This window comes from Benincasa hispida, chromosome 4 (assembly GCF_027475165.1).
Source record: "Benincasa hispida cultivar pf3 chromosome 4, pf3_genome.v1.1, whole genome shotgun sequence".
NCBI lineage: Eukaryota > Viridiplantae > Streptophyta > Magnoliopsida > Cucurbitales > Cucurbitaceae > Benincasa > Benincasa hispida.
This window is the reverse complement of record NC_143481.1, coordinates 3879400-3899113: the sequence shown is the minus strand read 5'-3', so window position 1 is coordinate 3899113 and position 19714 is coordinate 3879400. Positions and strand designations below refer to the sequence as shown.

At 31.3% G+C, this 19714-nt stretch overlaps 1 protein-coding gene across 4 annotated transcripts; it reads left to right on the top strand.

Moving 5' to 3' along the window:
- Positions 1-13117: 13117 nt before the first annotated feature.
- On the top strand, positions 13118-15729 carry LOC120075872 (cytokinin riboside 5'-monophosphate phosphoribohydrolase LOG1-like). 4 transcript variants are annotated; one of them, XM_039029596.2, is made up of 7 exons: positions 13119-13370; positions 13546-13643; positions 13728-13758; positions 13851-13950; positions 14056-14126; positions 14214-14357; positions 15363-15729. In XM_039029596.2, exons 1-7 carry the CDS (start codon positions 13212-13214, stop codon positions 15378-15380), a joined length of 621 nt encoding a protein of 206 aa, XP_038885524.1. In that variant the 5' UTR covers positions 13119-13211; the 3' UTR covers positions 15381-15729. The 4 variants fall into 4 exon arrangements, with proteins under 4 accessions (XP_090168698.1, XP_038885524.1, XP_038885523.1 ...); XM_039029595.2 differs by having other exon boundaries at positions 15318-15729; XM_039029594.2 differs by having other exon boundaries at positions 13120-13370; positions 15385-15729.
- Positions 15730-19714: the final 3985 nt, after the last annotated feature.

Sequence of the window (19714 nt, the reverse complement as noted above, 5' to 3'; positions counted from 1 at the left end):
ATAGTCTCCTTATGCTCAATTATTGAAAAATTAAACATTCCAAATATCATTATTATTCATGATCAACTTGTAAAATAAACCACTATAAGGTTCTTTTTGAAGATTTTAAATAAATAAAAATGAAATCAGATTTTCTGAAAATTTCAAAATCACACCAAACAATCATTAACTAATAAATATACCAATGATTATTATTTTTTCTAGTATTGCAAAAATGTAAGAAAATTAATTAAAATAAAAAATATGACTTCACTAGGTGCAGCTAACCATATGTATCCTCTTTCTTACCTATAAAAAATATATATTAAAAAAAATATTAAAAAAATTATTTACCACGTGTCAAAATTTATTAGGGGTGATCCCTTGAAATACACCAAGATAGATGCCACCAAGGGAGTATCCAAGTTTTTTCTTTCACAAAAGCTTGGAAATAGATATCCGTGATAAAAATTATAAATTGGTAACAGATTGATAGGTATTTGATATTATTTAATTTTCCATTCTTTTTTAAGAAACAAATTCCAAAAAACACAAATCAAGAGGACAAGACACAAAAGGTCTCCAAAAACACACCATTCATTCAATTAAAGAAGTTAGCAACTCAAATTTTTCTACAATCTTCCGAATCGGAAGAAATAAAAAAAAAAAGTCAAATAAATTAGAAAAACTAGCAACATGACGAACTACCAAATGAGTAGCACGATTCTTAATACAACGGTAAAAAGAGTTTTAGACATTTCCCCAAACACTTCACCACGCATCGATCTCATCAACAACATTTTTTATTTAATTTCCCACTTTCTCCTTACTCTTTATGACTAAAGTACATCACAACAATTGCATCGAAATAATAATTATAATAACAATAAAGTCTTTAAAAAAAAAAAAAACAATAACAATAAAGTCCAACACAGCAAAAAGAAAAGCTGATTTGTATCAATTAATAATGTGGGTGTCATTTCGCAACAATTTGATGTAATCTAATGTATTAAACTCCCCAAGTGTATGCTAAAAAATATAAATATTTTTTTTTAAAAAAAAAAAAAAACCTCTCTGAAAATGTGCATTTTTAGATTCTTCTATACACACCCACACGTAACACTCTTAATAATTTGTTTTATTATATAGTTTGCTTTCACATGTTCTTTGCCAGGTCTATAAAGTTTCCAGACTTTATATTTGTGATTTCTTATAGGCAATTTGGTTGATATGTGTTATTTTTTTTTCCTTTTTAGTTTAGTCTTGTAGCTCGATCAATTATGTCATTTGCTTCTTAATTTTAAAACGTTGCAATTTTACTATAGATTCAAAATTGTTTGTCTTATATTACTTATTATTTTGTATTTCTTCGTATATAACATCATGGAACATGTTATTTTAAAAGAAGAAATAGTATTTTTTTTTTTTAGGAATATGTTTCAAATATTATTGATATATCTAAAAAATCGATGGATAGATACGCAAATTTGCAAATTAAGATAATATCAAAAGTGATAAAATAAAAATGAATATTGACAACTCAATTCAATTTGGAATCAATACCATTTAATTTTAATAGTAAGTTTCTTTTTTAAAAAATAATATAAAAAAATCCATTTTGATATCCTGAGATTAGAAATATTTTTTAAAAAAATACTTTTAGTTGATTAAAAACATTTATACTAAACATAAACAAAAACCATCTCCATATAATCTACTTAAAAATTAGTTTTTTATAGGACAATATCAAAGAATAAATTGAAAAAATATATTAAATTTAACCTAGCCTAAAAGCTACTAATTCTTTAATATATGACTGTTTTAATATGATATATATCTTAAAAAAATAAATAATAATAGTCCAAATATTTGTACTAATGCCAGTGCCACTCCCTCCTCATATTAATTGTCCATGTGTATTGAATATCTTTAATAAAGATCAACATTTTGGGATCTTAATCTAATAATTTAACTTTTTGGTATGGTTCTGATTTAATAAATACAAAAAATGAGATGTATGGAGTAGCGTGATATATATATATATAATTTAATTTTTGTGCAATATGTTGCTTTTTTATGTTTAAAAATAAAATGCCCTTTCTTTTCCCATAACTTTTCTCTACAATGGCTGATTAATTTTGGGATCATGTATTCACGTGCTTCCCATATGCTAAGGTTTTTTGTTTATTGGATTATTCTAACCAATTATTTTATCCACCTCCATATATTTTGGTGATGTGATCTATGTACCTTTTTTTTTTCCATCGGTGGAATTCTAATTTCCATTTTTTTCAATCTTCAAAATATAAATAAAATTTTAAATTAGGAACTTATTCTTCTTTATTACATTTCATCCCATTGATTATTTATGACTTCAAAATCAATTTGATGAAAAAGATTGACATTACCAACAAAAGTGGAGTTCAATTGGCATAATGTTTATACTATCAACCTCGTAGGTTTGAGGTTCGATTCCCTCATCTCACACTCTAATTACAATATCTCTTAAAAAAAAGATTGATATTGATGTCAAAACCCATATAAAACTTATACACGTGATCTTTATGTAACACTAGCACTGAATTTGTATTACAAGAAAAGTAAAAGCGTTGTTAAAAGCCCAAAAACGTCATTAAATGTATCAGCAATGCGTAGAAGCACATCACTGTAAATGTCGCTGTTGTCGCCTAGTTAAAGATTTTAGTGGCGCGTGTTGCTTTGTCAGAAAGTTATGTTAAGACTATTGCTAAATTGGATCAATGGTCATTCTAAATATCTTTTACAACATATTTAAGCGTTGGTGAAATTAATAATTTGTGTCACTATAAATTTTCAGATGCTTTTTTTTTAAATACGATTTATTGACGTTATAGAAAATGTCGGTAAAAGTATTTTATTAATTAAAAACTAATACACAATCTAATATAAATCTGTTATAAAATTTAAAATATAATAGTCTTTTGAGCAAATCAAGAATCAACTAATCAATTTATATTTAAACCAAAAGTTATAATTGAAGATACATATTCCCAATATCACAGACTATCATTGAAACAAAATGAAATAATACTAACTTGGCTACAAGTTATATCAACCAACTTCGTTAATATGAATAAATTTAGTATCAGCACTAGCTATCACAAAAAGAACACCAGGTATCACAAGTTTCCATTACAAAAATTCCAACTGAAGATCTTTGAAGCATTGCAATGTCATTGTGAAATAAAAATATAAAATACCAACACCAATTCTATCCATCCCCATCTCCAAACTAAACTTAAACATCTTGTAAAAGAGACCATCGACACATCAAGCTGACAAACAAAGAAGTGGTGAGGATAAAGAATTGATGGATGACCTTTAAATGTCATACTAAAAGGAACCAAACAAAGTATTATCCTAAATACGACTCGGGCGAAGGGGGAGTGGGAGTCAAAAGCACAACCCTATTCTAAATATCAATAACAAAAGTCATGCAAAATATAGAAAACTCATGCTAAACATTGCAAATTCAAGAACACTCATTAACATAGAACATAACACAAACAAGAAAACTCATGCTAGATGGATGACTTCTTAGTGTCATTGGGGGAGGGGGGAGTCAAAAGCACAACATAGAAAACTCATGCTAAACTTGTGATGAAGAAGTTTTTAATACCACAATTTCATCCTATAACATAATGATGTATGTAATAGTATCAATATATTGTAGAATAGCAGAAAATAATAATGAACAATAAGTTTTACTCACAAATTTATTGTAGAATAGCAAAAAATAACAATGAACAACAAGTTGTACTCATAAATCAAGTTTTACTCACAAATTTCGATTTTGCCTCATTCACCCCCCCCCCCCCTCTTTTTTCTTTGTATTACAATGGGTGAGCTTAAATAAATCAATCTCACTTATCTTCATGCCTTATTATTTCTGCATGTTATAACCAAAGTTAAGATTGAGAAGTAGTTTGTATTATAAAAAAAATGAGTTACCTTTTTTTTGCTTATGGCGTAGAAATGTCGTAGTCCCACCTCTACGAGTGAAGGGAAGAGCAGCTCAAGCCTTCTTATTTGCTTCAAAAATGTACTTAAAAGTCAATGTTCACATAAATGAATCCAATCTAAATCTCGTGCCACTCATTTGTCACAGTGTTTTCGTGCTTCAATTGGAGAGTTGTACTGTTTATAAGTTTTGAGCTAAAATAAACATTTTATTTCTTGAAAACTACACTTAAGTAGCTTACCAAAAGTCTTTCTACTATCTCTCTTTTCACCTCTTTAGAGACATCTAACCAATGTTCGCATTCAAGAGGTACTATTCCACATACCATGATCCCAATTTGAGAGTTTAATTTGGACGAGTCCTTACAAACGAGTTTTCTATCTTCAACTTCAATTTTAATGGGAATGCGACCATTCTCTTGGACATATTTCTCAAGTTCAGCCATGAATGTGTTAAAGGTAGATATTGACGAAGTCTCATATAACAAAGTTTGCTCTTTAGTCTCATTGAGTTTGTATCAACATTGTAAATTGAACATGCTTTATAACCTTTTGTCCTCCAACTAGATAAATCACCATAAGTTGGAAAATCATTGATTGTCCACAATAATGCAACATGAAATTGGAAGAAAGATGTACTGAAACTATCATATGTTCAAACGCCATTAACCCACAATTCATTTAGCTCAATTTATCATATGCTTGAATATTGACTACACATTCGATCTGTTAAATTTATCCAACTTTGATCCGTAACAAGTACAAATTAAAGTACTTAAGTTAGAAATCAAAGTGTTAAAGTCTAAATCATATGTAAACTACGAAATAGGTGAACAAAATAGTATTAAAGTTAAATTACTAGATGTTCCAATACCACGTTAAATTACTCATAACATTCAATTTTAAATTGATAAGTTGGAATATATAGTAACTTTTCTAATCGAATCTAAAATCACTTGCTAAAAATCATTAAAACCACCCTATACTATATTCAGAGGAGGAGAAGAGACCTAAATAGAGTTGTTGCACTACCAGTAAAAAAACTACTTTACCAAATTTTCTATTTTCCATTAAACTAATATAAGAAAAGATTGAAAACTATCCCTAAATTCTTAAACTTAACTTCAATTTTAGGGATTTTGTACAAATGTTCTCAATTCTTTATCATCTTATCTTCAATATACAGGAAGCATTTCTCAACAAATAAAAAACTAACAGGCATTAATCTAAATAACTAAACTCATATGTTCTTGAAATTAGAAATTAAAACTTGTTGAGTTCCTAAATTAAGTTCTTGATGGAAAATTGATTGGCTAAATATACTAACAAAATACATACTCATAGATGGAAATTACACACAAAAATAACTTGGAAATGAGTGTTTTCTGAAAATAAGTTGTTTCTAGTTTGTCGAAAGGTAGAAACCTATCGAAAAGATGCTTCTAGTGTATTAATTGATGGAAATTTCACATAAAAGTGCCTGAAAATGAGTGGTTCTCTAAAAACAAGTGCCTTGTGGTCAGCCGAAGGTGAGAATCATCAAAGAGCTGCATGAGTTTGGAAATTGGGATTAAATGTGTATTAATTGATAGAAATTTCACACAAAAATCACTTGAAAATGAATGGGTTCTCTTGGAAACAAATACCTCGTGGGTTTATTTCAACCCATTTGGTGGCTGTGATGCATCAATTCTGATGGGTTTGACAACACATTCATTCAACAACGATTCGTTCACGGCAAGGAGGTTGTTCACCGGCGGTCCATTCGCAGCAGGTGTCTATTCGCTCGCGGTATATTGGCAGCAGGGTGTTCCATTTGTAGTAAGGAGTTCTATTTTCGTGCAGCAAGTCGTTCGTCCTGTGGGTTTGTAATAGGTTCTTCGCGGTAGTAAGTAGCAGCGTTTGTTGTCGATGGTAAGCAGAAACATCCGTTGTTAGCGGTAAACAGAAACCTCTGTTCATCCTAGCAGTGATGCATGAGTTAAGAGGGAGGGAGGGAAGGAACAGAAAAGAGAAGGGAAGGGAATGATTGTCGAAAAATTAAGGGGAAAGAAGGGAGGGAAAAAGCCACAAATTTTACTATTCTTTTAATAATGATATGTATTTTTGGTGACATCTTAATGTGTTGCTAAAAGATTTTAATGTTTGGTGGCACTAGTGGGTACATTGCTAATTCTTTTAGTGATGTAGATTTAAGATATGTTGCTAATAATAAACTTTTTGTGACTTTTTTTAAAAAACGTTGCTATAAATTGACCTTTAGTGACAAAATTTGCACGCGCTGCTAAAAATTTGTCACTAGAACTCCCTTTTCTTGTAATGTTGTATGAAGAAAAAGAAACATGACCTATAAAAGAGAAAACATTCACACTAGCATGGTTTGCCACTTACATTTCGATGTTTAAGTCATAGAGTGAAAGAGTGTGGAAACTAGAGAGTTTGAGAGTGAGATTTCAGAACTTGATAGGGAGTTATAAAAGTATAATTATAGTAGTGTTTGATCTTAGTCTCTTACTCTTTCTTTATGGTTAGGATTAGGTTGTCAAGTAAACTAAACAAGAAATTTCTTGAGCTTGTTGGACTAAGGGCGTTCTGGACACGCCTCATGCATAGGTTGGTTGTTAGCCTTGAAGGTTGAAGGGTAGGTTGGGCAAAAGACCCAACTCCCTTCCTTTGACCTGATTTCTCTTGTTTTAGCTTTGGTTTTGTAGAAAAATAACAAGGTATTTAAGTGGGTTTTATTGGGTTTTTTTGAAAAAAATTAAAGGCCCAATGGCATTCTTGTAATTTATGAGCAATGACATTTTTGTAATATCCCTATCTTCTTCAAAATAGGGCTGGAATTCGTGTAACACTTTTTTGATAGAGAAGGCAGCCGCAGAAGTGAATTTGGAGTAGCTACCTGGGTGTTGAAGTCATCGCAGCCGCTGAAGAGGATCACTGTGAGCGGCAGTCGCCTAGGAGCAAAGAACTTGTGCGGTCGACTTCGTGGAAGACCAAATCCGAGAGAGCCATAATTCGCCGGCTGGAACTCGAGTCTGAAAGCAGAGATCAGTGGCAGCTCGGTCTTGGAAGTTCGCGATGTGAGCGTAGATCTCTATCGGTGCTGGTTCGAGTGTGGGTTTTTGGTTCGGCGAGGTCGACAGTTACAGTCCGGTCTATGAAGGTCTGGTCTGAGCAGGCGGTTTATTCAGTAAGTTGTCAACGAGAGAGATGCGTGGGTCTGCGCGTGGTTCGTCGGTCAAAGGCGGGTAGCACATTGTTTTGGCTATTTTGAAGCGGGTTGTTCTCAGTTTTCAAAGGCGACGTTGTGTGCAGATCTCTCGGTTTCAGTGGATACTGAAATTATAGATTGGTGATTTCGTTGATTATCTGTAATTTGTAAAATTCTTTTATTGCTCATTAATAAATTAATTCAATCTGGTTCTCAAAGTAGATGTAGACCAAACTGGTCGAACCACTATATATCTTGGTGTTCTTTACTACTTTCGATTTATTTCTGCTGATTGTTTGTGTTCTGTTTGGCCATCTAAGTTAGGTTCAGAAACCCTCACAAGTGGTATTAGAGCTCCAGTTGATCCAAGGAAGGTGTGTGGTAATGTGTGCTGGCATATTCTTTATTCAGGATATTTTGTTGGAATTAATTTGATAGATGGCTTCTATGTCTACAGGGTTCAAAGTTGTTAAATTTGATGGGAAAGATGATTTCGGGTTATTGGAGGAAAAAGATTAGGGCTATTTTGGTACAACAAAAGGTAGCCAAAATCTTAAACAAAGATAACCTTCCACCAACAATTACAGAAGCTGAAAAAAGGGATATAAATGAGATGGCCTATTCGACGATAATTTTGTATCTGTCAGATGGAGTGCTTAGGTTAGTAGATGAGGCCACTACTATAGCGGAGTTGTGGAAAAAACTGGAAAGTCTTTATTTGACTAAGTCCTTGCCAAATAAATTATATCTAAAGGAGAAATTATTTGGATATAAGATGGACTCAAGTAAAGGCTTAGAAGAGAACCTAGATGAATTCCAGAAGATTATAGTTGATCTCAATAACATCGGTGAGAAGATGTCGGATGAAAATCAAGCAATTATTCTTCTGAATTCTTTGCCAAAATTGTATCGAGAAGTTAAGACAACTATTAAATATGGACGGGATTCATTGTCCATGGATATAGTGTTGGATGCCTTGAGAACGAGAAATCTCGAGATTAAAAAGGAATGCAAGGATGGAGATTTACTCATGGCCAGAGGCAGAAATAAGAAAAAGAACGGAAACGGAAAAAAGTCAAGATCCAGGTCGAAATCAAAAGGGAAAAGCAAAAAGTATTTCTTATGTCATAAAGAATGACACTTTAGAAAAAATTGCCCTTTGAATAAGAGCAAGGAAGCATCAAGTAGCAAGCATACAAGGGATTCTAGTGCAGCAAATATTACTGATGGTTATGATTCAGCAGAAGTTTTGATGGTTTCCAGCAGGGACATTCAGAATCCTTGGATCAGGGATTCAGGGTGCACGTTTCACATGACTCGTAATTGGGATTTCTTAATTGACTTTCAGGAAAATGATGGTGGATCAGTTTTGCTTGGTGATAATGCTGCTTGTGATGTAAAAGGAATTGGGTCAGTTCGAATTGCAACACATGATGGTATGATCAGAATTCTTACAAATATAAGGTATGTTCCAGAACTCAAACGAAATCTAATTTCTCTAAGCGAATTAGATAGAACAGGTTATACCTATAAATCTGATAATGGAGTTCTGAAGGTTATCAAGGGTTCTTTGGTTAAGCTGAAGGAGACCTTGAGAAATGATCTTTATGTGTTGGAGGGTACTACAGTTTCAGGTAGTGCTGCTCTTGTATCTGGGAAAGAAATCTATATTATGGCATAACAGATTAGCTCATGTGAGTGAAAAAGGTCTGCAAGCTCTTTCACAACAAGGTTTGTTTGGAGGAGTTAAAGACATTGAACTCCCATTTTGTGAATATTGCATAATGGGAAAGTCTACCAGGGTGAAATTTGGGAAAGGGAAACATTCTACTAAAGGAATTTTGGATTATGTTCATTCAGATTTGTGAGGTCCTACAAAGGTTCCTTCTATGGGAGGTTCGAGATACTTTATGTCAATCATTGATGACTTTTCAAGAAAGGTGTGGATGTATCCACTGAAAAAAAAAAAAGGATGAAGCTTTTGGGAAATTTCTTGAATGGAAAAAGCAGATTGAGAACCAGATAGGCAGAAAGGTAAAGTATCTAAGGACAAACAATGGTTTGGAATTTGTGAATCACAAATTTGATAAATTTTGCAAATCTGAGGGAATTACGAGACATTTCACTGTTATGTACACTCCACAGCAGAATGGTTTAGCTTAGAGGTTCAACAGAAAAATTATGAAGCGTACAAGATGTCTCTTGAAAAATGCTTCATTACCCTTGAAATTTTGGGGGAAGTTGCCCAAATAGCCTGTTATCTTATTAATAGGAGTTCATCTTCTGCTTTAGGCCTAAAGACTCCTCAGGAGATATGGACAGGAAAAGCTCCAAGCTTGGATCATCTCAGAATGTTTGGATGTTCAGCTTATGCTCATGTTAAGGAAGGGAAGCTGAACAAGAGGGCACTGAAATGTATGTTTATTGGCTATCCTCAAGGTGTTAAAGGATATAAACTTTGGTGCTTAGAAGAGGGCAGAAAAAAATGATGTGACCTTTAATGAAACAGAGATGCCATTTCTGTCAAAGAGCAACAGAAACAACAAACAATTGATCAGGTTGAGGCAGAGGTTAGAACTGATTCTAAAGCACAACCATCAGTTAGTTTAGGTGATTCCAGTTATCAGTCATCCAGTTCTGATGGTAGACAACCTCAACTGCAGAGGACTTTGATTGATGAGGGAGTTTTTAGTGAAGAAAGCACAAGTTGCAGTGACCTACAAAACTATCAGCTTACACATGACAGGCCTCAGCTGGTGAGGCAGACTCCTACGAGGTATGGTTATGCTGATTTAATTGCTTATGCTCTTACTTGTACAGCTGACAGTATTGAAGCAGAGCCTCTTACTTTTGAGGAGACTATTGTATCTGATTCGAAGGACAGTGGAAAGATGCTGTAGAAGCAGAGTTTTTCTCGTTGCAGAAGCATCAGACATGGTCATTGGTTCCAAAGCCTCCTAATCGGAAACTCATTCAGTCAAAGTCAATTTATAAAATCAAGCCAGGTACAGGAGGTGACAGCAAGCCTAGGTATAAGGCTAGACTAGTAGCCAAGGACCACACTCAAAAGGAGGGAGTTGACTTTCATGAGATTTTCTCTCCGATGGTGAGGCATTCGTCCATTTGATTAATTTTATCTATTGTTGTTCACTTTGATATGTTTGTTGAACAGATGGACGTCATCACAGCTTTCTTTCATGGAGAATTGGAGGAAGTGATCTACATGGCTCAATCTAAGGGTTATAAGGTGAAAGGAAAGGAAGACATGGTTTGTCGTCTTCACGGGTCCATCTATAGATTGAAGCAATCGCCGAGACAGTGGTATATCAAGTTTGACACCTTTATTCTGAAGTAGGGGTTTCACAGGAGCTCATATGATGCCTGCGTGTACTGAAAACTATCTCAGAAAGGTACATATACTTATCTACTTCTGTATGTAGATGATATGATTCTGGGATATGCTATGAGTATGATAAGTAGATTTATGTCAAATCCTGGGAAGGAGCATTGGAATGCAGTTAAATGGGTGCTTCGATATTTGAAAGGTAGTGTCAGTATATCATTGTGTTTTAGCAGGGATTGTGATAAATAAGCACTGTTGGAAGGCTTCACAGATGCAGATTATGCTGCAGACCTTGACAAAAGAAGGTCTCTATCAGGTCACATTTTTCGTTTGTTTGGTAATGTGGTCAGATGGAAGGTCGCTCTATAGTCAGTTGTTGCCTTGTTGAGTGTATTTCAGTGATGAAGCTGTGAAAGAGGCAGTGTGGTTGAAAAGGATAGTGGGTGAGTTGTTGTTGTCGGAGTTCATTTCTATCGTCCTTTGTGATAGCCAGATTGCTATTCATTTTACGAAGAATCTATCTCATCACGAACGGTCTAAGCATATCGATGTCAAATTTCATTTTATCAGAGAAGTTGTGGCCCAGAAAGATGTTGAACTAGTCAAGGTTCATATAGTTGAGAATTTGTCAGATATGTTAACCAAGGTTCTTCCAGCCCATATGTTCAAATACTTAATAGATGGGCTGAATATTAAATCTGGATGATAGGAAGATTGGAGAATCAGTTTGGCACTTAAATATTCTTGTTATGAGGGAGATTTGTAGAAAATAACAAGGTATTTAAGTGGGTTTTATTGGATTTTTTGGAAAAATTAAAGGCCCAATGGTATTCTTGTAATTTATGAGCAGTGACATTTTTGTAATATCCCTATCTTCTCCAAAATAGGGCTGGAATTCGTGTAACCCTTTTTTAATAGAGAAGGCAACCACTGAAGTGAATCTGGAGTAGCCGCCTGGGTATTGAAGTCGTCGCAGCCGCTGAAGAGGATCACCGTGAGCGGCAGCCGCCTGGGAGTAGAGAACTTGTGCGGCCGGCTTCATGGAAGACCAAATCCGAGAGAGCCGTAATCCGCCTACTGGAACTCGAGTCTAAAGGCAAAGATCGGCGGTAGCTCGGTCTTGGAAGTTCGCAGCGTAGGCGTGGGTCTCCGCCAGTGCTGGTTCGAGCGTGGGTTTTCGGTCCGGCGAGGTTGACAGTTGCGGTCCGGTCTGAGCAGCGTTTCATTTATGCAGATTATCAGCGAGAGAGACGCGCGGGTCTGCACGTGGTTCGCCGGTCAGAGGCGGGTAGCACACTGTTTTGGCTGTTTTGCAGCGGGTTGTTCTCAATTTTCAGAGGTAACGTTGTGTGCGGATCTCTCGGTATCAGTTGATACTAAAATTACAGATTGGTGATTTTGTTAATTATCTGTAATTTGTAAAATTCCTTTATTGCTCATTAATAAATTAATTCAAGCTGGTTCTCAAAGTGGATATAGACCAAACAGGTCGAACCACTATATATTTGGGTGTTCTTTACTGCTTTCGATTTATTTCTGCTGATTGTTTACGTTCTATTTGACCATCTAAGTTAGGTTAAGAAACTTTTATAGGTTCAATCTTCTTTTCCTCTTGTTTTTTAAAGTTTATCTTTTAAGTAAAAAATTATTCATACCAATTGGTGTTATAAATGTTGAATCTATAAAGATTTAAAAATTGAGTTATTATTTTTTTGTTAATCAATTATAATCAAGAATTAACGGTATTGATTATATTCTAACTTTCTCTAAATTATAAGACCAATTTTGTGATTTTACCAATAAACAATCTATTTAATTTTAAAAAATGAACACAAAACTAGCAAGATAGATCTTACTATTATATATATTAAAAGAAAAAATTGATGTTTAGATGGAAAAGTATTAAAATAATTATTCTTTTTAATTCTTATTAGGGGAATATTAAAGTCAAGAATTCTATCGATCTAAATGCATGATATTCTTGTAAATGTTATTTATTTGCATGACATAATGTCTTTTTTTTCCTTGAATACAAGAAATATGGAGTCGGAGAGATTTAAATTTTTAATGTTAAAAAAAATTATAAATACATGCACGACTAAGTTATATATATTCATGTTTATTTTGATAATATATAATTAAATTTTAAAATAAGAGTCCTTGAAAAGTTAATTACATTTTAATTCAGAAATAAATATATATTAAATCGATTATTACTTAATTGACAGATAATATATGTTAGTGGTCAAAATATTCATAGTTTGTGTTATCTACACCTACAATACTTTAAAAATAAATAAATAAATAACTTTGTTATTGGTGTATTAAATAAAACTTGTCATGCTAAACACCAAATAATGAACCTTCTCCTTCCTTCTTTTCCAAAATTTAATTCCAATAATCTAGGATCAATATAATAATTCAAATAGGAGACAAATAAATACATAAAAAAGAAATAAATAAAAAAAAATGAAGTGGCAATTCTAAAGTGGAAGACGATATATCACGAAACGAGAAACTGATTGGTGGGCCTTGAAACTCTTCGCCTTTTTGGGATATAAAAATGGGCCTTTCCACCCACCATTTCCTCCACATCCAACACCCTCTCTTCAAACTCAAAAAAAAAAAAAAAAAAAAAAAATTATAAATCTATAATTCTCCAAAAATAATACAAAAATGGAAACAGAGCGGCGAGAGGGAAGCCAAGAGGCAGAGCATGCGGCGGCGGAGACGGCGGTGCAATCGAGGTTCCGTCGTATCTGCGTGTTCTGCGGCAGCAGCTCCGGCAAGAATCCGAGCTATCAAATTGCCGCCATTCAACTCGGAAAGCAACTGGTACTTCAATTTTTCTTTTTCTTTAATTCTTCAAAATTCTGAAAGAATCAGAGAGGGAAAAAAATGGCGATTGATTAATCGTCGCTCTGAATTTCGATCATAAATCGATTAACAAAAGAAAATGGAAGAATTTAATTTGGAATTGTTTCTGATAAATGAAAAATTGAAAACGCAGGTTGAAAGGAACATTGACCTTGTTTATGGCGGAGGAAGCATTGGGCTTATGGGCTTAGTTTCTCAAGCCGTGTACGATGGCGGACGCCACGTGTTAGGGTATAATTGGCTCTCTCTCTCTCTCTCTCCTCTTCTCTCTTTCTCTCTCTTATTTTTATCCAATTTGGGTTTGTTTTGTTGCAGAGTAATTCCAAAATCTCTCATGCCAAGAGAGGTAATTTTTCTTTTTTCTTTTTTCTTTTTTAAATAAAAGAAAATTGTATTTATTTATTTATTTTTGGTCATTAAGATTTTTTAATTTTTCAGATCACTGGAGAGACAATTGGGGAAGTAAGAGCCGTATCTGGAATGCATCAACGCAAAGCTGAAATGGCTCGTCAAGCTGATGCATTTATTGCCTTGCCTGGTACTTCAACTTCTTACTATTTTCATTTTCGCCCCTTTTTTCTTTCCTTTTTACAAAACTTGAACTGCCCGAAGGAAATTATTTAACTTTCTTTTTTATTGCCAGGTGGCTACGGAACATTGGAAGAACTATTGGAAGTCATAACTTGGGCTCAATTGGGCATCCACGAAAAACCGGTACAAATAAATAAATAATTAAAAGCTAAATATCATAAATTAAAGCTTTTAGTTTTAATTAAAATGAATAATAAATAAAAATTACAGGTAGGGTTGCTGAACGTGGATGGGTACTACAACTCACTATTGTCATTCATAGACAAAGCAGTTGACGAAGGTTTCGTGTCACCAGCTGCCCGTAGCATTATAGTTTCTGCCCAAACTGCCCATGAGCTCATAACCAAGCTAGAGGTACAATCCATTCATCTTCCCTAAAACAAATGCTAAATTTAAAAGTTTACCTCTTTATTTCACGAATACCTCTGGTTTTCAAAAATTGTAACACTACTCTTTGACGTTTTATAAATATTTTTTTTTTAAAAAAATCATTTTTAGTTCCCAAACTTTCATAAAAGTAACAATTTAGTCTCTAAACTTTTATAAAAGTAATGATTTAGTCTCTGAACTTTCAATTTTGTAACAATTTAGTCCTTGTATTTTAAAATTTATAAGAATTTAGTTCCTAATGTAGAAATTAATGTTACGATTTAATGACATTTCTTGCATAAATAAATCAACAAACTAATTAAAGACTCAATATTTTTATAAAATACGAAATCCACATCATAAAATAATAAGAATTGACATCAAATTTTGATAAATTTGTTTAGGTTAGGGACTAAATTGTTATAATCTAAAAGTACAAGGACTAAATTGTTACATACTAAAGTTTAGGGACTAAATTGTTATAAAATTGAAAGTATAGAAACTAAATCGTTACAAATCAAAGTTTATGGACTAAATTATTATTTTCATGAAAGTTAGAGATCAAAATTGTTTTCTTAACCTATTTTATAATTATTACTAAAGTAAGAATTCATTAAAATTTTAAATGGAAATTGAGATATGGAGGAGGTGCAACGATTTTAGATGAAAATAAAACATAAAATAGTGTGACAATGACCTATAACACATATAGTAATGATATGAGATAATGTAATAATTTTTAAATTTTTATTTTTATCTCAAGTCATTGTCACATCTATTAATTTAAATAGTAATAAATTCTTAAACATTATTAAGAAGTCAATGATAACAAATAAATTTTGGAGAGTAAAGATTGTTTTTTTTTTTAAAAAAAAAAAAAAAAAAAGGAAGAAAGTTTATGGGAATTTTTTGTAATTTAATCGGAGAAATTGTACTTCCATTAAGATTCTTCCACGTGTCTCTGAGCGTCCAACTCAATCATGTAACCAGAGCCGTCAATTTGCATGATCAGGAGTATGTCCCAAAGCATTCCGGCGTGGCATCAAAGCTGAGCTGGGAAATGGAACAACAACTCGGATATACAGCAAAGTCAGACATTGCTCGTTGACCTTAAAAGCAACCACGTGTATAGATTAATCACCGTTAGATTGAATTTGATCAGAGATTGGTTTGTAATTTTTGTAATGTTTTTTTCTTTTCCTCTCCGATTGTTTCATCCAATAGGAAGCTGACCAGGTCAACACTCAATTGTGTAAGCGATTATATAGTAGCTTTTTTCCACGTCGGTGATAATATTAATTAATAACTATATATATATATATATATATATTTATATATTATAGTATTGTATATTTCACATTGACTGTTCAATTGAATTGATGGGTCGTTGAATGTACCTTTCGATTTTTTTTAAAATAAAAAAGAAAAAAAAAAAGGGAAAAGAAAAAGAGATTGATAATGATAGAGATAAGTACTGAGACATAAAGCAAAGAATTAGTGGAATTTGTTTATTAATTTAATTAAGTTTAATCATGTCTGTTACTTGATTTGACTAAAAATCCAGTTTTATTTGTTCTTATTTTTTATTTTTGCAACCCATTCAAAAGGTTAACTTCTACAAGACTCTATAATCTTGTCTTGTGAAATTTTTTCTACTAATAAATGATATATATAGTAATCATTTCATTGGAGTGCAAAGCCGTAGCGGAACCAAAAATTTTATACAGAAGACACTATCTATATAGATTTAATTAAAAAAATTTATAAATGAATATAAAAATATTCATAAGTTCATATATTAACTAATTTATTATATTACAATCGTCCTCTACAAATTTTCATGTTTTGAAATTGATTCGGACTCTTCACTTACTTCTGGTTTGAATAGATAACAACATAAACAAAATGCAACATGTTTTAAAATGTTATATTCTAACTAATTAGAATATTTACTTAACCAAATTATATCAAATCGTCTAGACTTTGTATTAAAATTCTTAAGTGGTAAAATATGATTTCGAGATTGACAAGGACCTTTTAGAAAATATGTTATATGAACTTGAACTCGAATATTGTAATTATAATCATAAATTTTGGTTATTAGATCAAGATGTAGGATGTGCAGATAGTTTTTCTAAATTGATTTTTGTATAAGATTGATCAGAATCCAAAACATTTTTCTTCTTTGAAGATGATACCTCTACCGTCTCTATTGTTGTTGTTTTTTTTTATAATATCTCTCCATATTAATTTTGAATTAACTTTAAAAAAGTATTAATAATAAGAATATTACATTCCATTATATAGATTTAAAGGCATAAAAATTTAAAGTCTAAGAATATTTTAAAATTTACTTGTCAAGTTTGTATATCTAAACAATTGTCAGCAAATAATCCTCTTGCTTGGACTATGAAATTAATTTTAAAAACTTATATTAGTAAATGTGAAAATGTAAAAATAACATGAAAACAAACAAAAATATATAAAATGTGAATATAAAATTATATGCACAAAATGAACAATATCTTTTTAATCTAATGTTCTTGAGATTGAAAAGTGAATTTCGAAAGGAAGGAAAAAGATCTATAAACTATTCAGTCTTGTTGTTGATAAAAAAAATATTTGATTATTTATTAAAAAAATGACACATTATAATATTCTAAATGTCACGTTGTTTATTAAAAATCTACACATTATTATATTCTAAATGTTTGACCTACTTTTCTTTATTTACATGAGTTGGATTTTAAAAGACCATTAAGATAAAAAATTTGGATAATAACTCATACAAAAGTTCGAAATAAAATGTTGCAAGTAGGAAAAAACCGAGTATTATTTTATATTTTATATTAAAAATATAAAAGATGGATAAATTGAGGGGGTACGTGTCCCTCTGGCTTCTATGCAGCCCCGCTCATGAGTGCAAGTTGATTTTGAGCGAAATCAACTACACGGGTGGTAGATCAGATAATATAGTTTACATTATGGGTGTAGTTGGTTGGAGTCGAATTTCTGATTAAATCGTTACCGAAACAATTATGGTCGGTTTAGTAAATATTCAAATATATTTTGATGGTTGAGTGGTGTAAATGGATTGTCGATTAGTCAGTTTTATTCTTTTATTTTTTTTTAAAAAAAATGTTCATTCGGACTTTTTCCAAATTGACGCAGATTGATGAGCCCTCCTCTTTTTCGATTGACTGCATTTGATTTGATTTTTCAATTTATCGTGTTCATCCATAATTTATGGTGACTATAATATATATTATATATATTGTTTTAACAATAATTAACTGTACTTGAAAATCATTTGGAAGTTGTTTTCAAACTTCAGGCACAATTAAAAGTCATATTCAAACTTTGATGATGCTAGAACAAAATATTACTTAAAAATAATAAAGTAAGTGACTCTTATGGAATTGTTCACCAATATGTAATTTAACCAATGAGTTTTATAATTATACTTAATCAAAACTGAAAGTTTAGAAATCGAAGTAGGACATTAATTCAAAAATTACATTCATATAAATAAAATTTAAATGCATTTATAAAATAATATTAAGATTCAGTAATGTTTATTACAACAATTTAAACTGATTTTTTCCACTAATATATGGGTCACTACAAAAGTAAAAAATGAAAAAATAAAAACAAAAATATTTTCCAAATGAAAAAATAAAAACAAAAATATTTTCCTTACTAGAGACATTTGGGACAAGTATTATCCTAAGATTATAATAACCACATTTTATTATAAATACTATTTTGTAGTCTCTAATTAGCTACATTTAACACTATTTCAAAACTCCAATTTGCTACAATATTTACTATTTGTTACAGTTATTACTATTTTACATTCATCATTTTTTTAATCTTTACTAAAGTATTTACTATTTCATTCTTAAACTAAAATAATCTATAGCTCAAACACATTATTTATAACTCAAATTAAAATAATTTACACCCCAAACACAAACTATTGTAATCCAATATTATAATCCAACTATAATAATCTATGACTATAATAACCAACTTCTTGCTCCCAATATCTTTTAGAGTGGACATATATATGCATATTTTTTTCAGAAATTTTAGTTTGGTATAAAGTGTGGAGCTACACAGTGACATAATTATATTATTGGGTTACTCCATTAATGGGCCAATTAAAGTGGCTTATGATTGATTAAGAGGTTCAACCTTGTTGAAGGTGGATTGTATAATATTTGGCAAACATTAGTTTATAAAAAATATTTAGGTGCGTCCTAAATAACAATTTATTTTACAACGAACTCAAGTATTACTCAATTTATTAGAAACATATGTTATATTGATATTCTCCAATATGCTAAAATTTATACAATCTCATATTTATTTTCTGTTTGACATAGATATAAATTAACTGATTTATTATATATAAATTTAAATTTTATGTATAATATCTCTTTGTGTTTAATGAATCTATTAAGTTTAAAAATTTTGAAAAGTCCAGATACAAAATTTACAGTTTCAAAAATTCAAAAGACAAAATAAATACAAATCTCTATGTTTATTTAACAAATCTCAAAGTCTTTCTTCCTATGGATTGGAAATCACTCAAACTCTAACCTCACTTCTCTCACTTTCCTTATAATTTAACATGTAAGAGGAAGATTTAAAGTTGAAATATTATTTTGGTTGTCAGTATTTTGACTTTCATTTCATTCTAGTCATACGAATATAATCTTTACCAAAATTAGTTTAATAATAATAATAATTTCAGGAAGGAAAAATATATTACATGAATGTGTTTAAAAATTTTACAGAAAGAAGACAAATCAATTGATTTTGGAGAAAATTAAAATAAATAAATGGGACATTTTTAAATATAAAAAAATATTTAAAAATATTTACAGTTTACAGTAAAAAGTTCAAAAAATACAAGTGTATTTTTAAATATTTTAGAAAACGAATGTAACAAACTATGGTTAGACAATTAAATGAGATATATTAAATTAAGTATAGTTTAAGATATATCAAATTATTTTTTTCCTATTAATATTAGCCACATAATTATTTTCTTAAAAAAAAAGTTACCCTTCAACAATTTTTTTTTTAATTCAACATTTCTTCTTCTTCTTCTTTTTTTTTTTTGGTTAAAGTGTCAAGTCATGTATCACTATCATGTCACTAGTTGTGCCATGTGTTAATTTATGGATTTTCTTTAGTTTAAAAAATATGTAGAGTAAAGATTCAAACCTTTAATCTCTTAGTTGAGGTTATAACGGTTTTACTATGTTCAAATTTACAATAAGTTGATGGTATTGAATAGAGGTATACATGGGTTGGGTTGTCGGATTTTTTTA

Coding starts and splice junctions, on each gene's coding strand:
- LOC120075872 (XM_090312572.1), top strand. CDS start 13,212: ATGGAAACAGAGCGGCGAGAGGGAAGCCAAGAGGCAGAGCATGCGGCG. Junction 13,371..13,545: donor TTCAACTCGGAAAGCAACTG/GTACTTCAATTT, acceptor TTGAAAACGCAG/GTTGAAAGGAACATTGACCT. Junction 14,127..14,213: donor TGGGCATCCACGAAAAACCG/GTACAAATAAAT, acceptor TAAAAATTACAG/GTAGGGTTGCTGAACGTGGA.